Source organism: Salvelinus sp. IW2-2015, unplaced genomic scaffold (genome assembly GCF_002910315.2).
Source record: "Salvelinus sp. IW2-2015 unplaced genomic scaffold, ASM291031v2 Un_scaffold2604, whole genome shotgun sequence".
Taxonomy (NCBI): Eukaryota; Metazoa; Chordata; class Actinopteri; order Salmoniformes; family Salmonidae; genus Salvelinus; species Salvelinus sp. IW2-2015.
Window position 1 is genome coordinate 244887 of NW_019943912.1, and position 19307 is coordinate 264193.

Sequence of the window (19307 nt, forward strand, 5' to 3'; positions counted from 1 at the left end):
TCTCCTAATTTGGTCCTGCCGTATATACCTACACGTACGCTACGGTCACAAGAAGCAGGCCCTAATATATAAGCAAACAGCTGGAGGCAGGACTTTCTCTTATAGAGCTCCATTTTTATGGAATGGCTCCTATCCATGTGAGAGACGCAGACTCCGTCTCGACCTTTAAGTCTTTATTAATACTCATCTCTTCTGTAGGTTCTATGATTGAGTGTAGTCTGGCCCAGGGTGTAAAGGTACGGAAAGGCACTGGCAACGAACTGCCAATGCTGTCTCTGCTGGCTGGTTCTCTCTCTCCACTGGGATTCTCTGTCTCTAACCTATATGGGCTGAGTCACTGGCTTACTGGTGCTCTTCCATGCCTTCTAGGAGGGGTGCGTCACTTGAGTGGGTTGAGTCACTGACGTGATCTCCTGTCCGGGTTGCGCCGTAGAGGAGATCTTCGTGGCTATACTTGGCCTTGTCTCAGGGTAATAGGTTGGTGGTTGAAGATATCCCTCTTAGTGGTGTGGCTGTCTTTGGCAAAGTGATGGGGTTATATCCTGCCTGTTTCCCTGTCCAGGGGTATCGTCGGACAGGGCCACAGTGTCTCCCGACCCTCCTGTCTCAGCCTCCAGTATTTATGCTGTAATAGTTTATGTGTCGGCGGGCTAGGATCAGTCTGTTATATCTGGAGTGTTTCTTCTGTCTTATCTGGTGTCCTGTTAACTTAAGTATGCTCCCTCTTATCTCTCTCTCCCTTTTCTCTCTTTCTTTTCTTTCTCCTCTCTTTCTCTCTTCTTTTCTCTCTGGACCTGAGCCATAGGACCATGACTCAGGACTACCTGCTTGATGACTCCTTGCTGTCCCAGTCCACCTGGTCATGCTGCTGCTCAGTTCAACTTCTTCCTGCGGTTTTGGAAAACACAGGTCTGGACAAGGTAGCACTTCCAGTGAACAGGTCAGGGCTATTCACTGGACGTGCTACCTTGTCCCGGACCTGTTGTTTTGGACTCCTCTCTGCCACACCTGCTGTCTCTAATTCTGAATGATCGGCTATGAAAAGCAAATGACATTTACTCCTGAGGTGCTGACCTGTTGCACCTCCACAACCACTGTGATTATTAATATCTGACCTGATTGTCATCTATGAACGTTTGAACATCTTGGCCATTTTCTGTTATAATCTCCACCCGGCACAGCCAGAAGAGGACTCCACCTCATAGCCTGGTTCCTCTATAGGTTTCTTCCTATTCCGGCCTTTCTAGGGAGGTTTCGTAGCCACCGTGCTTCTACATCTTCATTGCTTGCTGTTTGGGGTTTTAGGCTGGGTTTCTGTTTGATTGGCATACTGTAGTCCCAAAATTTTGCTTGTCAACAATCAAGTTCCATGTTATGTAACTTTCAAAACACAGAAGTCATCCCCATATGATGCATTTTGCATCGTACATTATATGATGCAAAATGCATCATAAGGGGATGACTTCTGTATTTGAGATATTTTTTTGTGGAGTTTTCCTTTAAGGACGAAGTGATAGAGACACACTGTCCATGTACTCACAGACAGTGTGTCCTGTGAGAGGCACCCTTACAGCACAGCTGAGGTTCACGGAGTCCGGAGGAGCAGTTGACAGATATGGAACTGAAGACGAGAACAGCATAGAGGCCGAGTCTCTCACTTCACTGCTGTTCACTACTCTCCATTGGCTCTGGTTCAGAGAGGGTTTAGGCTCCACTCAATGTCCTAAGAGGGTAACCACTGTCGAGGAACACGTCACCAAGCACTGACGTTGTCACAGGCCACGTTACAATGGGATGCTGTAGTTGGTGTAGAGGGGGAGAGGTATAAGAGATAAAGAGGGAGGAGATGAAAGAAAGGAAAATGCTGTATGGACAATTGGAAGGGATTTTATGTTATCTTAGTTTTACTTCCTGAAACACAAAGGGCAAAAAACACACTCTCTCTCTGTCAGAGCTGAGAGACATCTGTCTAAGTGATAGCCAAACAGCACGTTCTCTCTCTGTCAGAGCTGAGAGACAGCCTGTCTAATGATACCAATACAGCACTCTCTCTCTCTTCAGAGCTGAGAGACAGTCTCAAGTGATAGCCAAAACAGCACGTTCTCTCTCTCTCTCAGAGCTGAGAGACAGCCGTCTAAGTGAGAGCCAAAAACAGCACGTTCTCTCTTCTCTGTCAGAGCTGAGAGACAGCCTGTCTAAGTGATAGCCAAAACAGCACGTCTCTCTCTGTCAGAGCTGAAGACAGCATGTCTAAGTGATAGCCAAAACAGCACGCTCTCTCTCTCTTTCAGAGCTGAGAGACAGTCGTCTTAAGTGATAGCCAAAACAGCACGTTCTCTCTCTCTCAGAGCTGAGAGACAGCTGTCTAAGTGATAACCAAAACAGCACGCTCTCTCGTCCTCAGAGCTGAGACAGTCTGCTAAGTGAACCAAACAGCACGTTCTCTCTCTCTCAGATCTGAGAGACAGCTGTCTAAGTGATAGCCAAAACAGCACGTTCTCTCTCTCAGAGCTGAGAGACAGTCTGTCTAAGTGATAGCCAAAAGCACATTCTCTTCTCTCAGAGCTGAGACAGCTGTCTAAGTGAGAGCCAAAACAGCACTTCTCTCTCTCTGTCAGAGCTGAGAGACAGCCTGTCTAAGTGATAGCCAAAACAGCACGCTCTCTCTCTTCAGAGCTGGAACAGTCTGTCTAAGTGATAGCCAAAACAGCACGTCTCTCTCTCTCAGGCTGAGAGACAGCTGTCTAAGTTAAACAACAGCACGCTCTCTCTCTCTCTCTCAGAGCTGAGATAACAGCCTGTCTAAGTGATAGCCAAAACAGCAATTCTCTCTCTCTCAGAGCTAAGAGACAGTCGCCTAAGTGATCGCCAAAACAGCATGTTCTCTCTCTCTCAAGCTGAGATACAGTCTGTCTAAGTGATAGCCAAAAACAGCACGTTCTCTCTCTTTCTCAGAGCTGAGAGACATTCTGTCTAAGTGATAGCCAAAACAGCACGTTCTCCTCGTCAAGCTGAGAGACAGTCGGTCTAAGTGATAGCCAAAACAGCACGTTCTCTCTCTGTCAAAGCTGAGAACAGCCTGCTAAGTGATAGCCAAAACAGCACTTCTCTCTCTCTCAGAGCTGAAGAACAGTCTGTCTAAGTATAGCCAAAACAGCACGTCCTCTCTCTGTCAGAGCTGATAGACAGTCTGTCTAAGTGATAGCCAAAACAGCACGTCTCTCTCTCTCTGCAGCTGAGAGACAGCCTGTCTAAGTGATAGCCAAAACAGCACTTCTCTCTCTGTCAGAGCTGAGAGACAGCCTGTCTAATGATAGCAAAACAGCACTCTTCTCTCTCTCAGAGCTGAGATACAGCCTGTCTAAGTGATAGCCAAAAACAGGCCTCCTCTCTTCAGAGCTGAGAGACAGCCTGTGTAGGTGATAGCCAAAACAGCACGTTCTCTCTCTGTCAGACTGAGAGACAGTCTGTCTAGTGATAGCCAAACAGCACGCTCTCTTTTCTCAGAGCTGAGAGACAGCCTGTCTAAGTGATAGCCAAAACAGCACGCTCTCTCTCTTCAGAGCGAGAGACAGCCTGTCTAATGATAGCCAAAACAGCACTTCTCTCTCTCTCGTCAGAGCTGAGACAGCTGTCTAAGTGATACCAAAACAGCACGTTCTCTCTCTCTCAGAGCTGAGAGACAGCTGTCTAAATATAGCCAAAACAGCACGTCTTCTCTCTCTCAGAGCTGAGATACAGCCTGTCTAAGTGATACCAAAACACACGTTCTCTCTCTGTCAGACTGAGAGACAGCCTGTTACAGTGATAGCAAAACAGCACGTTCTCTTCCTGTCAAAGCTGAGAGACAGTCTGTCTAGTGATAGCCAAACAGCACCTCTCTTTCTCTCAGAGCTGAGACAGCTGTCTAAGTGATAGCCAAAACAGCACGCTCTCTCTCTCTCAGAGCTGATAGACAGCCTGTCTAAGTGATACCATAACAGCACGCTCTCTCTCTCTCAGAGCTGAGAGACAGTCTGTCTAATGATAACCAATTACAGCTTTCTTTTGTATTTTATTTTTTATGAATGTATCTATGGTTTGCTGTTACAAGCACACATCGACAGCCAAAAAATAATGTTCTCTTTCATCCAGAAAGCCATGTTTCACATGTGAGAATAAAATAGAAAAATGAATTAAACACAACACGGAAAGAGAGTTGAACTGAGGTAAGCTTACCTGTCACATTGAGCTGTATGTTCTCCTGCTCTTCTTGGTTTTGTATTGAATGTGACACTCGTACAGCCCTCATCTGACGGAATAAACTCAACAGCGTCATTGTTAGCTGTCTGTGGTTTACAGACGTACGGTTAGTGTACTCCTTAGGTCTAAGACCTTATTCATATGGTAGCCATTAATGAACGGGAATTATTTTCGTTGGAACAGGTCTCTGTACGTACATGAAGACCAGATCTTCTCACAGATGTCTGAGTACAGGGATAGTCACAGCCCGCCCACCTCTCCTATCACCATGGTGACATCTGAGGAGAGGAGAGAGGTCACGGGAGGATATGCAGAGAGTTAGGTTGTGGGTTGTGTGGGTGTGAGGGTAGACATTAGGCAGGTCTTTTTTGGTGACTTCTGTATTTTACTTCCCAATCTATTGCCCCACTTGCCTTCTCTCATCTGTCTGGTAGATTCCTTCTACTGAATAGAATACATCATGGTTCAGATAATCTACTACAAATCAAAACTCACAGAGAACATACACAAATACACACATACCACTGAGTGTACAAAACATTAAGGACACCTTCCTATTATTGAGTGCCATCAGAACACGCTCAATTCGTCGAGCATGAACTCTACAAAGGTCGAAAGCGTTCCACAGGATGCTGCCCATGTTAACTCCAATGCTTCCCACAGTTGTCTGGTAGCTGGATGTCCTTTGTGGTGGACCATTCTTGATACACACTGGAAATTGTTGAGCCAGCGAAAATCAGAGCGTTGCAGTTTGACAAAAACTGGCACCTACTACCATACACCGTTCAAAGGCATTAAATATGTTGTCTTCCCATTCACCCTCTGAATGCCAACATACACAATCCATGTCTCAATTGTCTCAAGGCTTAAAATCCTTCTTTAATCTTCTCCTCCCCTCATCTACACTGATTGAAGTGGATTTAACAAGTGACATCAATAAGGACATAGCTTTCACCCGTGATTCACCTGGTCAGTCATGTCATGGAAAACAAGGTGTTCCTAATGTTTTGTGCACTCAAGTGTACATGTAGACACACACACAAACTCAGCACACATCTTCAACAGTAAAGTCTGAAAGATAAGTCATGGCAGGTAATGGCTTGTTTGTTATGATTCATGTATGTCACTTGCTACCACTTACCTTTATTTGAGAGAAATGGCAGCGATACCAGGAAGAGGACACACCTGTTGGAAACCGTAACAACAGTACAATCAGCCGAGTACTGTTAGGTGAGGTCACGTTCAGTATTACAGTGCATTCCTATCGTATAATTACATATTAGTCATTTAATAGGATATTTCTTATACTTATTCCTATTAACATAAATATTACTGTCCTTAATTACTGCACAATACCTCTAAGTATGAGACTCCAGCTTTCAGGAAGTATACTGTACTGGAAAGCTTTAGCACTCAGAAAACAAAATGATTCATTTAATTCGAGACCACAGCAGCATGCTGTCTATCAATACCATCACCACACACACACACACCAATGTAAAACAAAGGTGTGAAGATTCGTGACTCTAGATAGTGGATAGCAATACAGGTATACGTAAATCAATCTTTGCAAATAACCAAGATTTAGAGATATAAAATACTCAGGCACAATCCGCATATTAATAATATCCCACAGTATAATAAGTGAGCACACTTACCGAAGTAGCCATGCATTAAACATCCCATAGCTGTAGAAAACACACACACACACACACACACACACAACACACACACAACACACACAACACACACACACACACACACACAACACACACACACACACACACACACACACACACACACACACACAACACACACACACACCACAACACACACACCACACACACACACACACATTAATCAACATTAGCCACTTCACCAGCACGATCAGATTATATATCAGATAGGTAGGAGCAAGTCCATGTAATGCTTTGTAGGTTAGCAGTAAAATCTTGGAATAAGCCCTACCTTTAACAGGAAGCCAGTGTAGAGAGGCTAGCAATATGATCACATTTTTTGGTTCTAGTCAATAAAATCTAGCAGCTGTGTTTAGCACTAACTGAAGTGTATTTAGTGCTTTATCCAGATAGCCGGAAAGTAGAGCATTGCAGTAGTCTAATTTAGAAGTGACAAAAGRATGGATACATTTTTCAGATTTTTCWAAAAGTTTCWGATTTTTGCAATGTTACGAAGATGGAAAAAAGCGGTCCTTGAAATATTCTTGATCTGTTCGTCAAAAGAGAGATCAGGGTCCAGAGTAACACTGAGGTCCTTCACAGTTTTATTTGAGATGCCTGTACAACCATCAAGATGAATTGTCAGATCTAACAGAAGATCTCTTTGTTTCTTGGAACCTAGAACTGGCATCTCTGTTTTGTCCGTTTGAAAGTAAAACATTTGCCTTTTAGTGAGTTTGGTACACATCCGGTGGATAGSTAGCYGTTTATTAAGTTCAARYTAGGTGGGCCAAGCACAGGAAGCAGCTCTTTCAGTAGTTTAGTTGGAATAGGGTCCAATATGCAGCTTGAAGGTTTAGAGGCCAAGACAATTTTCATCAATGGGTCAAGAGATATAGTATTAACGAACTTGAGTGTCTCCCTTGATCCTAGGTCCTGGCAGTGTTGTGCAGACTCAGAACAACTGAGCTTTGGAGAAATATGCAGATTTAAAGAGGACTTTGTAATTTGCTTTCTAATGATCATGATATTTTTGTCAAAGAAGTTCATGAATTGATCACTGCTGAAGTGAAAGCCATCCTCTCTTGGGTAATGCTGCTTTTCAGTTAGCTTGGTGACAGTATACATATTTTCTTTTGGATTGTTCTTATTCTCCTCAGTTAAGTTGGAAAAATAAGATGATCGAGCAGCAGTGAGGGTGTCACGTTCCTGACCTGTTTTCTCTTGTTTTGTATTTATTTYGTATGGTCAGGGCGTGAGTTGGGTGGGTTGTCTATGTGTTGTTTTCTATGTTGGGGTTTTGAGTGTTCGGCCTGGTATGATTCTCAATCAGAGGCAGCTGTCAATCGTTGTCCCTGATTGAGAATCATACTTAGGCAGCCGGGGTTTCACGTGTGTTTTTGTGGGTGTTTGTTCTTGTGTCAGTGTTTCGCCACACAGGACTGTCACGGTAGTTATTCTTTGTTATTTTGTATCGCATATTGTTTTGTTGTTATTAAATCACTATGGAAACTAACCAKTCTGCGTATTGGTCCGATCCGTCTCGCCTCTCCTCGTCCGAGGAGGAGGAAGAAAATGACTATCGTAACAGAGGGCTCTTCGATACTGCACGGTACTGTCTTTCCAAACTAGTCGGAAGACTTCCTGTTTGGTGTAGCGCCATTTCCGTTCCAATTTTCTGGAAGCTTGCTTCTGGGCTCGGGTATTTTCTGTATACCAGGGAGCTAYTTTCTTATGAAAAATGTWATTTAATTTTAGGGGTGCGACTGCATCTAGGGTATTACGAAAGGTTAAAATGAGTTCCTCAGTTGTAATAAAAGGGTGGTRCAATAGTCCAGGATTACGAGGAAAAACATTAAGYTCCCAAATATTTATTCCACGGGACAAAACTAGGTCCAGAGTGTTACTGTGGCAGTGAGTAGGTCTGGAGAAATGTTGGACAAAACCCACTGAGTTGATGATGGCTCCAAAAGCCTTTTGGAGTGGGTCTGTGAACTTTTCCATGTGAAAATTAAAGTCACCAAAAATGTGAATATTATTTGCCAAGACTACAAGGTCCKGATAGGAATTCAGGGAACTCAGTGAAGAACGCTGTATACGGCCCAGGAGGCCTGTATAAACAGTAGCTATAAAAAGTGATTGAGTTGGCTGTGTAGATTTCATGACTAGAAGCTCAAAAGATGAAAACGTAGTCATTTATTTTTTTGTAAATTGAAATTTGCTATCGGAAATGCTAGAAACACCTCCTCCTTTGCGGGATGCACGGGGGATATGGTCACTAGTGTCACCAGGAGGAGAGGCCTCATTTAAAACAGTAAATTCATCAGGCTTAAGCCATGTTTCAGTCAGGCCAATCACATCAAGAGTATTATCAGTGATTAGTTCATTCAAAAATGACAGGAATGGAGGAGGTCTTTATTCCAGTGAGATTGCTAAGGCAAACACCGCCATGTTAAATTTTTCCCAACCTAGATTGAGGCACAGACACTGTCTCAATGGGGATAGCTGAGCTGACTACACTGACTATGCCTGTGGCAGACTCCYCTAAGCTGGCAGGGTGGCTAACAGCCTGCTGCCTGGCCTGCACAATATCTCATTGTGGAGCTAGAGGAGTTAGAGCCCTGTCTATGTTCATAGATAAGATGAGAARACCCCTCCAACTAGGATGGAGTCTGTCACTCCTAAACAGGCCAGGCCTGGGCCAGTTTGTGGGTGAGTCACAGAAAGAGGGCCAATTATCTACAAATTCTATCTTTTGGGAGGGGCAGAAAACTGATTTCAACCAGCGATTGAGTTGTGAGACTCTGCTGTAGAGCTCATCACTCATCACTCACTGGGAGGGGGCAAAAGACAATTACTAAATGCTGACACATCTTTCTAGCTGATTTACACGCTGAAGCTTTGTTGCGCTTGGTGACCTCTGACTGTTTCATCCTAACATTGTTGGTGCCGACGTGGATAACAATATCCCTATACTCTCTACTCTCGKCAGTRTTCAGATTAGCCTWAACGTCGGTAGCCCTGCCCCCTGGTAAACATGATCACTGGATGATTATTTTTAAGTCTAATACTACGGGTAATGGAGTCGCCAATGACTAGGGTGTTCAATTTGTCCGAGCTAATGGTGGGAGGCTTCGGSGTCTCAGACCCGGTAACGGGTGGAGGAGAGACCAGAGAAGACTCGGACTCTGAATCCGACTCGTTGCCGGTTGAAAGTCTCTGTCGGCTGAATGAGCGACACCAGTTGAGCATTCCTACAGCATTTCCTTCCAGAAGCCATGAGAAAGTTGTCCGGCTGCGGGGACCGTGCGAGGGGATTTATACTAACGTTACTATCTGTACTTACTGGTGGCACAGATGCTGTTTCATCCTTTCCTACACTGAAATGACCCTTGCATGACAATTGCGTCTGAAGCTGGGCTTGCAGCACAGCTATCCTCACCGTAAGGCGATCGTTCTCCTGTATATTAGGAGTACAACGACTGCAATTAGAAGGCATAATGTTAATATTACTACTTAGCTTCGGCTGGTGGAGGTCGTGTAGAAACATGTCCGAGGTGAAAAACTTGAATTAAAAATTAGACCGAGGGAAAAATATAAAACGGTAATTGAAAAGTAGTTGGCAGGTAGCAAAGAAACGTTAGCAACAAACCGCACAGCAGCATGTAAACAAGTCCACAAGTTATGTCAACAATGGACTAATGAAACAAATACCAAAATATAGTTTTGGATGTGGATTTCCTTGAAATGTGTACCTTTATAAATTTATGTCAAGCAATTTACAATGAAAACCAACATTTTATTCTCTTCTACTATAGGCTGGCCTCAGACAGGTTCTCCTGGTGTGTATGTGACCTCTGCCGTTGTGGCTGGTGCTGTTGCTCTGCTGTGTTTCCTGCTGGCTGGGCTGTTTGTCTTCAAGGAAAGGAAGGCTCGGACAGCCAGAGTTGATCAAGGTAACTCACCTACAATAGTGTAAAAACACAGTATTGGCCCTTGGAAATGGGACAGATAAAATAGAAATACCTACTATACATCATCACATTTGTCTTTTTTATCTGAGAAATGTATTCAGCAACCACGTTCGTTTTTTATAATATTGCCAGTGCTTTAGACACTAAAATMAAATGTGCTGCTTTGTTTGTGGACCTGTTGTACTTGCCATTTTACTGAATAAGTTGTCCTCAATAGGCCTGAGCTCTGACGCCTGTTCATGSTTTCATGATTATCTTAGTGACAGATCTCAGGCCAACGTGATTGATGGGGTTAAGTCTGAATTTCTTGAAGGTGTACAACAGCGGTTGATTTTGGGACCTGTTCTCTTTAGTATTTACATAAACACCATTGGTCAATCTGTTAAACTACATCTATTTAACTAGGCAAGTCAGTTTAGAACAAATTCTTATTTTCAGTGACAGCCTAGGAACAGTGGGTTAACTGCCTTGTTCAGGGGCAGAACAACAGATTTTTACCTTGCCAGCTCGGGGATCTTGCAACCTTTCAGTTACTAGTCCAACGCTCTAACCACTAGGCTACGCTGCCGCCGCAGATGTACACGGATATATGCGCATGATAGTATTATGTATGCTACTTACCTGACGGGCTGCATCAAAACTAGAATCAGATTTTAGAGCTATGCAGGAATCCATTGCTGATTTAAAGCGTGTGCTTAATACGCCCAAAACTAAATAAAGTATGGTTCTCCAACCGAACGGAATGCAGCATATAAAGAATTGGGAACTTTATTTATATGAATTTGACCTTTAAAAAACATATAGATGAGCTGTAAGAGAAGATTTAAAGTTATCTTTTTCTACAGAAACAGATTGTGCCTTTCTCTAAGCAGTAGGAAGCAGATTATTCAGTCTATCTTTTTATCTGTTCTTGATAAAGTACAGCTGCTACTACTCTTAAACCTTTGGATGCCATCTACCACAGTGCCCTTCGTTTTGTTACAGGTGGCAGTTCTGATACTCATCACTGCATCCTACAGTTTTGATACTCATCACTGCATCCTACAGTTTTGATACTCATCACTGCATCCTACAGTTTTGATACTCATCACTGCATCCTATATAAAAAGGTTGGCTGGACTTCGCTAAAGACCCATAGATCTCAACATTACTCCGTTTTGATTACAAGGCCTGACTTCATAAARTTCCGTCTTATCTAAATTTGCTGTTGGAGTATAGATACCTGAGATGCCTAATCCGCTCACAGGATTGGTTAACTCTTGAGGTTCCTAAGGTCTCCCCCGAGCTAGGTAAATCTGCTTTTAGTTTTAATTATCGTATTTCTGGAAAAAATTCAAAATACATTTCATCTGTTTCTGGTACAGTTTGAGAACTTAAGTATTTGATTGGGGACATATTTATGAAGGATCTAACTGTTTTTTCTGGGTGATTTGTGATGTTTTATTTGTGCTTCCCATACTGTGTTTATATATACAGTACAGGTCAAAAGTTTGGACACACCTACTCATTCAAGGGCTTTTTATTTTATTTTTACTATCAAAACTATGAAATAACACATATGGAATCATGTAGTACCCAAAAAAGTGTTAAACAAATCAAAATATTTTTATAGATCTTTAGATTCTTAAAAGTAGCCACCCTTTGCCATCTTGGCATTATCTCAACCACCAGCCCAATTCCCACCATGGAATGCTATTCCAAACAGTCTTGAGGACGTACTCCTGCTTATATGCTGAGCACCTTGTCTTTCGCAGCTTTTTCTTCAATCTGCGGCTCACACTCATCCCAAACCATCTCAAATTGGGTTGAGGTCGGGTGATTGTGGAGGCCAGGTCATCTGATCCAGCACTCCATCCTCTCCTTCTTTGTCAAATAGCCCTTACACAGCCCTGGCGGTGTGTTGGTCATTGTCCATTTGAAAACAAAATGATAGTCCCACTAAGGCCAACCAGTTGGGGTTGACGCATTGCCTTAGAATGCTGTTGTAGCCATGCTGGTTTAAGTGTGCCTTTGAATCTACATAAATCACAGACTGTGTCACCAGCAAAGCACCCCCACACTATCACACTTCCTCCTCCATGCTTCACGGGGTGGAACACACACATGCAGAGATCATCCGTTCGCCTAATCTGCATCTACAAAGAGATGTCACATTACTCTCATCGCAAATATGGACTCATCAGACCAAATGACAGATTTCCACGGTCTAATTGTCCATTGCTCGTGTTTCTTGGCCCAAGCAAGTCTCTTCTTATTATTGTTGTGTCCTTTAGTAGTGGTTTCTTTGCAGCAATTCGACCATGAAGGCCTGATTCAAGCAGTCTTCCTCTGAACAGTTGATGTTGAGATGTGTCTGTTTACTTGAACTCTATGAAGCATTTTATCTGGGCTGCAATTTCTGAGGCTGGGTACTCTAAAGACTTATCCTCTGCAGCAGAAGTAACTCTGGGCTTCTTATTCCTGTGGTGGTCCTCATGAGAGCCAGTTTCACCATAGCGGTTGATGGTTTTTTTGCACTGCACTTGAAGAAACTTTCAAAAGTTTTTTGAATTTTCCAAGGTTGGCTGCACCTTCATGTCTTGAAGTAATGATGGACTGTCATTTCTCTTTGCTTATTTGAGCTGTTGTTGCCAAAAATTAGACTTGGTATTTTACCAAATATGGCTATCGTCTGTATAACACCCTACCTTTGTCACAACACAACTGATTGGCTCAAATGCATTAAGGAAGGAAAGGAAAAAGGAAGGAAGGGAAAAAAATCCACAAATTAACATTTAACAAGGTGCAACCTTTTAATTGAAATGCATTCCAGGCGATACTTCATGAGCCGGTTGAGAGAACGCCAAGAGTGTGCAAACCTGTTTCAAAGCAAGGGTGGCTATTTGAAGAATCTCAAGTCTCAAATACATTTTTGATTTGTTTAACACTCTTTTGTTATTAACATGATTCCGTAGTGTTATTTTATAGTTTTTGATGTCTTCACTATTATTCTACAATGTATTTTTTTTTTTTAATAAAGAAAAACCCTTGAATGAGTAGGTGTGTTCAAAACTTTTGACCAGTAAGTGGTATATTTAAAAATTAAAAAATATAAAAAAAAAAATTATTTTAAAACAATTATTATATAGTTTAGGTATAATGTGTATATTTATGTTGTATATTCAGAGTGCGTATGTAAAAGAGACCTGGGTGTCAATATGTATTCCCTGTTAAAATAAAGGTAATATCAAAAATGCAACATGTATAAATACATCCTGTGTTTCCAGATGCGGAGGAAGCAGCAAGGCCAGCCGAGTGAGTATGTTTCATTGTTTCACTCAAACTCAGAAGACAAAGACAAGATCAAAAAGTTGACTTTGGTTTATATAACCTCTGCAGCTGACCTGGCCAAACAGTTCAAAATGTTTGTTTTGTTAAAATCTACCTTTTCATTCCTCTCTTTTTTCATTCCTCTCTTCTCTTTCTTCCTGCTTCACAGAAGAGTACAGCTCACCTGTAGGAACCTAGATTCCTAATGGAACTTGGAGTCTGTAACGTTGCACATTTGGAACGCAGAATACGGAAGGTTATTTTATTGATATGATATCAATAAATCTGAAGTGCTGCCTTCTGATGGGACCAGGGGAAGGTCACTGAGGTGATCTAAATATTGCCTGGACTTGGTGTTGTTGAAAATGAGGTTAACTTTCCTCTCCACGCTGGAGGACAGGCTGGACATGAGAGGTGTTTTCATGATGTTGAGGAAGACTGGGAGTTGTATAAATATTTAACCAGTATGTTCAAATGACTGAGTTCCAATGAAMAACTAGACATGCAATGACTGTCCTCAATGTGTGCACTATTGTAAGGCCTGGAGTTATCCAGGGAAATGTGTTAGTCAACATACATGTGGATTAGGACTAATAACCTGCACTGCACTTAAACAGAGTGTGCACTTATCAGGGGTTGACTGTATTCAACTGACTCATGTGCAATTGTAAACTGTGTAACTGTGAAGCTATCTGTGTATTAACCACAGTTTACGCAGTACAGACATGGCCACGACTTGGGGCCTGGTTCCTCTCTAGGTTTTTCCTAGGTTCCTGCCTTCTAGGGAGTTTTTCATTATCTGCGTCTGTATTGCTTGCTGTTTTTGCTAATGTAAAAAGGGCTTTATGAAGTACATTTGAGCTGATGAACGGGGGAAGTGAATGTGTTCGTCAGGAGACAAACTTATATTCCAGTTCCTATACCTGCATCTACCAGTAAGACTGAGTCCATCCCACATGTTACTGCCAGTATGAACTGGTTTTAAGGAACTACATAACATGTGCTAGTTGTTCAGTGAGACAGGAAAAGATGGATGATGAATGAAAAAATATTTACTGATTATTTCAGGATTTTAAAAAATTGGTGAATCTTTGATATGTATGCTACATATTTATGACATATTATGTTCTCATGTAAAATAATCTTGAAGGCTACATAATATTTGTATCCTATTTTTGATAAGTTATGAATAAGTTATTTGTGTTAAATTATGTTTTTCGACTTTATACTAGTGCATTTTCTATTTTCTCTGCTTCGATATAATTAAAGTGACAAAGCTGTTGACAAAATTTGTTGAATTTTCTAAATCATTTCAATTTTCTAACTCAGTTACATAACTTTTGGATTGCCCAAACTCAGTAACGTAATCTGATTACTTTCAGTTAKATTTGGATTACTTTCCCCTTAAGCGGCATTAGAACACAGGTGTAAAACTCATTCCACAGAGGGCAGAGTGTCTGTGGGTTTTTGCTCCTCCCTTGTACAGTACRTGATTGATGAATTAAGGTCACTAATTAGTAAGGAACCCCACACCTGGTTGTCTAAGTCTTTATTGAAAGGGGAAAAAACWAAAACCTGCAGACACTATGTGTTACATCTGCTCCTGCCACACCCTCTACTGCTCATCCTGAGTCTCATTGACCTGCCTATCACTCCCCCAGTGCTCTCTACGTCTCTGTGTGTGTGTGTGTGTGGGGGCAGAGACAGGTGTCCTGGAGTCAGAGCAGATCCCCACCAGCTGCAACCTGTCCATAATCAAGACCTCTACAAATACTCAGCCCTGCCACTTCCACGCTGTCAGATCGTAATCTCTGCTCAGTCAGTCTATGTTTCCAGCTGTTTAGATCCTGTTGTGCCTGTTTTCCCTTGCCTGATGCTGGTTTCCTCTCCGCTACAGTTCTGCCTGATCTGACTCTGGTTCCAGTCCCACGTCACGTCATCCTGCTTCTCTGTCCTGGATTCCCCACTCTACTGCTCCCTTGYATTCCCTCTCCGGACCTGCTTACCCTGTTCCAACCCCTCTCAGCCTCCGCACCTGGTTTCCTGCAACCCGCCCAAGCTTCCCCTGGCCTGCACTCCACCTTCCCCCTGTGTGTTAATACACACCTTGGTTACTTCATCCCAGTCTCCTCGTCTGAGTCTGCTCTTGGGTTCCCCTGTTCTACTCCGCGTAACACTAGGCCCTGCACGGAATGAGTTTGACACTCTTCCAATAGAAGAAGGCAAAAAGGATCCATCAAACGCATTTGGTATGTCATCATAGGGGTCTCTGACTTACGGTCAGACTCGATCAGGTGGAACAAACTTACACTGCGCCACTTTTCAATGCTGAATTGAATGTCATTGAGAACACAATGTATTTTTTCGCAAACATCCTTTCTGAATTTAAAAGTAATCTAGTTTTTCAAAAGTATCTAATCTGATTACACAATATTTTTGCTGGTAAAGTATCTGATTACCTTTTTTCTGTAATCAGATTACATGTAATCAGTTACTCCCAACCCTTGTTATTGGTATAACTCCCCAACACCAAATTGCAGTATCAGTGTTCACCAGCAGATATCAGTCTCACCACATATTTATGCTGAGCCACTCTACTGACTGAAGAGACCATTATTATTGGTAAATCCGCTATCACCAAGCAACCAGTCTTATCCATGCTAAGGACGTTTTACTGTATGTGTAGATCCACTGTGTTGTTCAATGCCATTTCTTCCACCTTTGTCTCTACTGCAATCAGCTTGCTTGATTGCCTCTGAGGAGTTAAGAGATGGGGAAGATGGGAGAGGAGAGGAAAGAGAAGAGAACAGAAAATATACTGCCTCCAATCAGCAGATATAGTTTCCATGTGTATTGSGACAAGAGAGCAGTCTGGTCTGGATACTCTGACACCACTTATTGTTTACACAAACCTTGAGATTAGAGCCAACTCACACAGTGGGGAGAAACCACATCTCTTTAACTCTTTTTCTCWCTCTCTCCCACCCCCTTCGCTCCTCTTCCTCATCTCTACCCTACTTCTCCATCTCTCCCTTGAATCATTGTGCCAGTCTGTCCCTACCGTGTTTACATTAAACAGCACAATTACGCCAACCTGCTTAGACTTCAGGAATGTAACTCCCTCCCTCCTGCCCTCCCTCTCTCCTTCCTCTCCCTCCCTCCCACCTGCCTGCCCTTCCTCTCCCTCCGTCCCTCCCGCCTGCCTGCCCTTCCTCTCCCTCCCTCCCTGGTCTAACCAGAACAAAATAAATAGAGACAGAGTGCCTCCACTCATCCTCCTGGTAGACACACACCATGTTTCTCTGAGTTTAACCATAAACACGAGTAAATGAACCAGTTTGGCCTGCTTCTGCAGACATACAGGAGTAGTTAGAGGAGTCAGAAGGAAGCTGATGTAATGATGGTGGAACCCTTGAAAAATCCTTCCATTTTACACACATCTACAGACCACTGAGCTGGCACAGCTTACTGTCTGTTTTCGTTTAGATAGAGGCAACCTCTGCTCCAGTCTGCTGTGGCCGATACCATACAACAGCCTAATAAGATTATTCCACTTCAGAATCATTAGACCTGCCTTTGTGACGCTAATATCACGCCATTTCCTGTTGAATGAGGAACGAGGGAGGGCTTGGTTTGTTGTTTTGGAAAGTTTGTTCTTTTGAAAAGTTTTAATGAATATATTAATTTTTAATTTTTCTTTGTTTGCTCTTTTCCATATTATGTCTATCTCTGGTAAGCTACCCAGGAAAGGGCTGAAAATAGGCCATATTAATATATGTAGCCTTACAAATAAAGTTAATTAAATTAGTAACTTGCTCAAATCAGATACATTCATATATTAGCCATTTCTGAGACTCACTTAGATAATTCATTTGATGATACAGCAGCAGCAATACAAGGATATAACATCTATAGAAGAGACAGAAAAGTAAGCCAGTGACTCCCGTAACAGGGTCAGAGGCAAAGAATCCCAAAGGAAGAGGGGAGCCAGTCAGGCAGAGACAGCTCAGTCATTTTCTTTTTGTAAAATGAAATTTGCTGTCGTAAATGTTAGCGACACCTCCATTTTTGCGGGATGCACAGGGGATATGGTCATTAGTGTACCAGGAGGAGAGGCCTCATTTAACACAGTAAATTCATCAGGCTTGAGGCATGTTTCAGTCAAGCCATGATCAGTGATTCGTTTATTGAACATTACTGCCTTGGAAGTGAGGGATCTAACAGTTGCCCTAWTTTAAGATGTGAGATATCAAATCAAATCAAAATCAAATCAAATTGTATTGGTCATGGTTAGCAGATGTTAATGAGAGTGTAGCGAAATGCTTGTGCTTCTAGTTCCGACAGTGCAGTAAAATCTAACAAGTAATCWAAAAATTACCAAAACAAATACCTAATAAACACAAATCAAAAGTGGTGAAAGAGAGTATGTACAAATAAGTACATGGATGAACGATTGCCGAGCGGCATAGGCAAGGTGCAGTAGATGGAATAAAATACAGCATATACATGTGATGTGAGTAATGTAAGATATGTAAAAAAATATTAAAGTGCCATTATTTAAAATGGCATGTTTTAAAGTGACTAGTGATCCATTTCTTAAAGTGTCCAGGGATTGGGTCTCAGTGTGGGCAGCAGCCTCTCTGCGTTAGTGATTGCTGTTTGGCAGTCTGATGGCCTTGAGATAGAAGCTGTTTTTCAATCTCTCTGTCCGAGCTTTGATGCACCTGTACTGACCTCGCCTTCTGGATGATAGCGGTGTGAACAGGCAGTGGCTCGGGGTGTTATGGTCCTTGATGATCTTTTTGGCCTTCCTGTGACATCGGGTGCTGTAGGTGTCATGGAGGGCAGGTAGTTTGCTCCCGGTAATGCGTTGTGCAGACCGKACCACCCTCTGGAGAGCCTTGCAGTTGAGGGTGGTGCATTTGCCGTACCAGGCGGTGATACAGCCCAACAGGATGCTCTCGATTGTGCATCTGTAAAGGTTTGTCAGGGTTTTGGGTGACAAGCCAAATCTCTTCTGCCTCTTGAGGTTGAAGAGGCGCTGTTGAGCCTTCGTCACCACACTGTCTGTGTGGGTGGACCATTTCAGTTTSTCTGTGATGTGTACGCCCAGGAACATGAAATGTTCCACCTTCTCCACTGCTGTCCCTTCGATGTGGATAGGGGGTGCTCCCTCTGCTGTTTCCTGAAGTCCACGATCATCTCCTTTGTTTTGTTGACGTTGAGTGAGAGGTTGTTTTACTGACACCACACTCCGAGTGCCCTCACCTCCTCCCAGTAGACTGTCTTGTCATTGTTGGTGATCAGGCCCACTACTGTTGTGTCATCTGCAAACTTGATGATTGAACAGGGAGTACAGGAGATGGCTGAGCACACACCCTTGTGGGGTGTTGAGGGTAAGTGAAGTGGAGATGTTGTTTCCTACCCTCACCACCTGGGGGCGGCCCGTAAGAAAGTCCAGGACCCAGTTGGACAGGGCGGGGTTGAGACCCAGGGCCTCCAGCRWAATGACGAGTTTGGAGGGTACTATGGTGTTGAATGCTGAGCTYTAGTCAATGAACAGCATTCTTACATATGTATTCTTTTTGTCCWGATGTGATAGGGCAGTGTGCAGTGTGATGGCGATTGCGTCATCTGTTGGACCTGTTTAGGCGGTATGCAAACGGACGTGGGTCTATGGTGGCCGGTAAGGTGGTGGTGATATGATACTTGACTAGCCTCTCAAAGCACTTCATGATGACAGAAATAAGTGCTACGGGTTGGTAGTCATTTAGATCAGTTATCTTTGCCTTCTTGGGTACAGGAACAATGGTAGRCATCTTGAGCATATGGGGACAACAYACTGGGATAGGGAGCGATTTAATATGTCCGTAAAAACACCAGCCAGCTAGTCTGCGCAGGCTCTGAGGATGCGGCTAGGGATGCCGTCTGGGCCAGCAGCCTTGCGAGAGTTAACCTCTTGATGCTAGGAGTCAGATTTTTATTTTTATTTTTAAATAACATTCCCAAGGAAAACGGACTATTTCTCAGGTCCAGGTCGTAGAATATGCATATAATTTACAGATTAGGATAGAAAACACTCCAAAGTTTCCAAAACTGTCAAAAT

General features: G+C 42.9%; 1 protein-coding gene across 2 annotated transcripts in view; it reads left to right on the forward strand.

Annotated features, from left to right (window-relative positions):
* Positions 1-14490, forward strand: part of LOC112074365 (T-lymphocyte activation antigen CD80) — a 38933-nt gene extending 24443 nt beyond the window's left edge. For both annotated transcript variants that reach the window (XM_024141557.2, XM_024141556.2), the window contains 3 exons: positions 9737-9874; positions 13159-13186; positions 13371-14490. In XM_024141557.2, coding sequence (XP_023997325.1) covers positions 9737-9874; positions 13159-13186; positions 13371-13407 — 203 coding nt within the window. In that variant the 3' untranslated portion in view covers positions 13408-14490. The remainder of the gene's footprint in view (positions 1-9736; positions 9875-13158; positions 13187-13370) is intronic.
* Positions 14491-19307: the final 4817 nt, after the last annotated feature.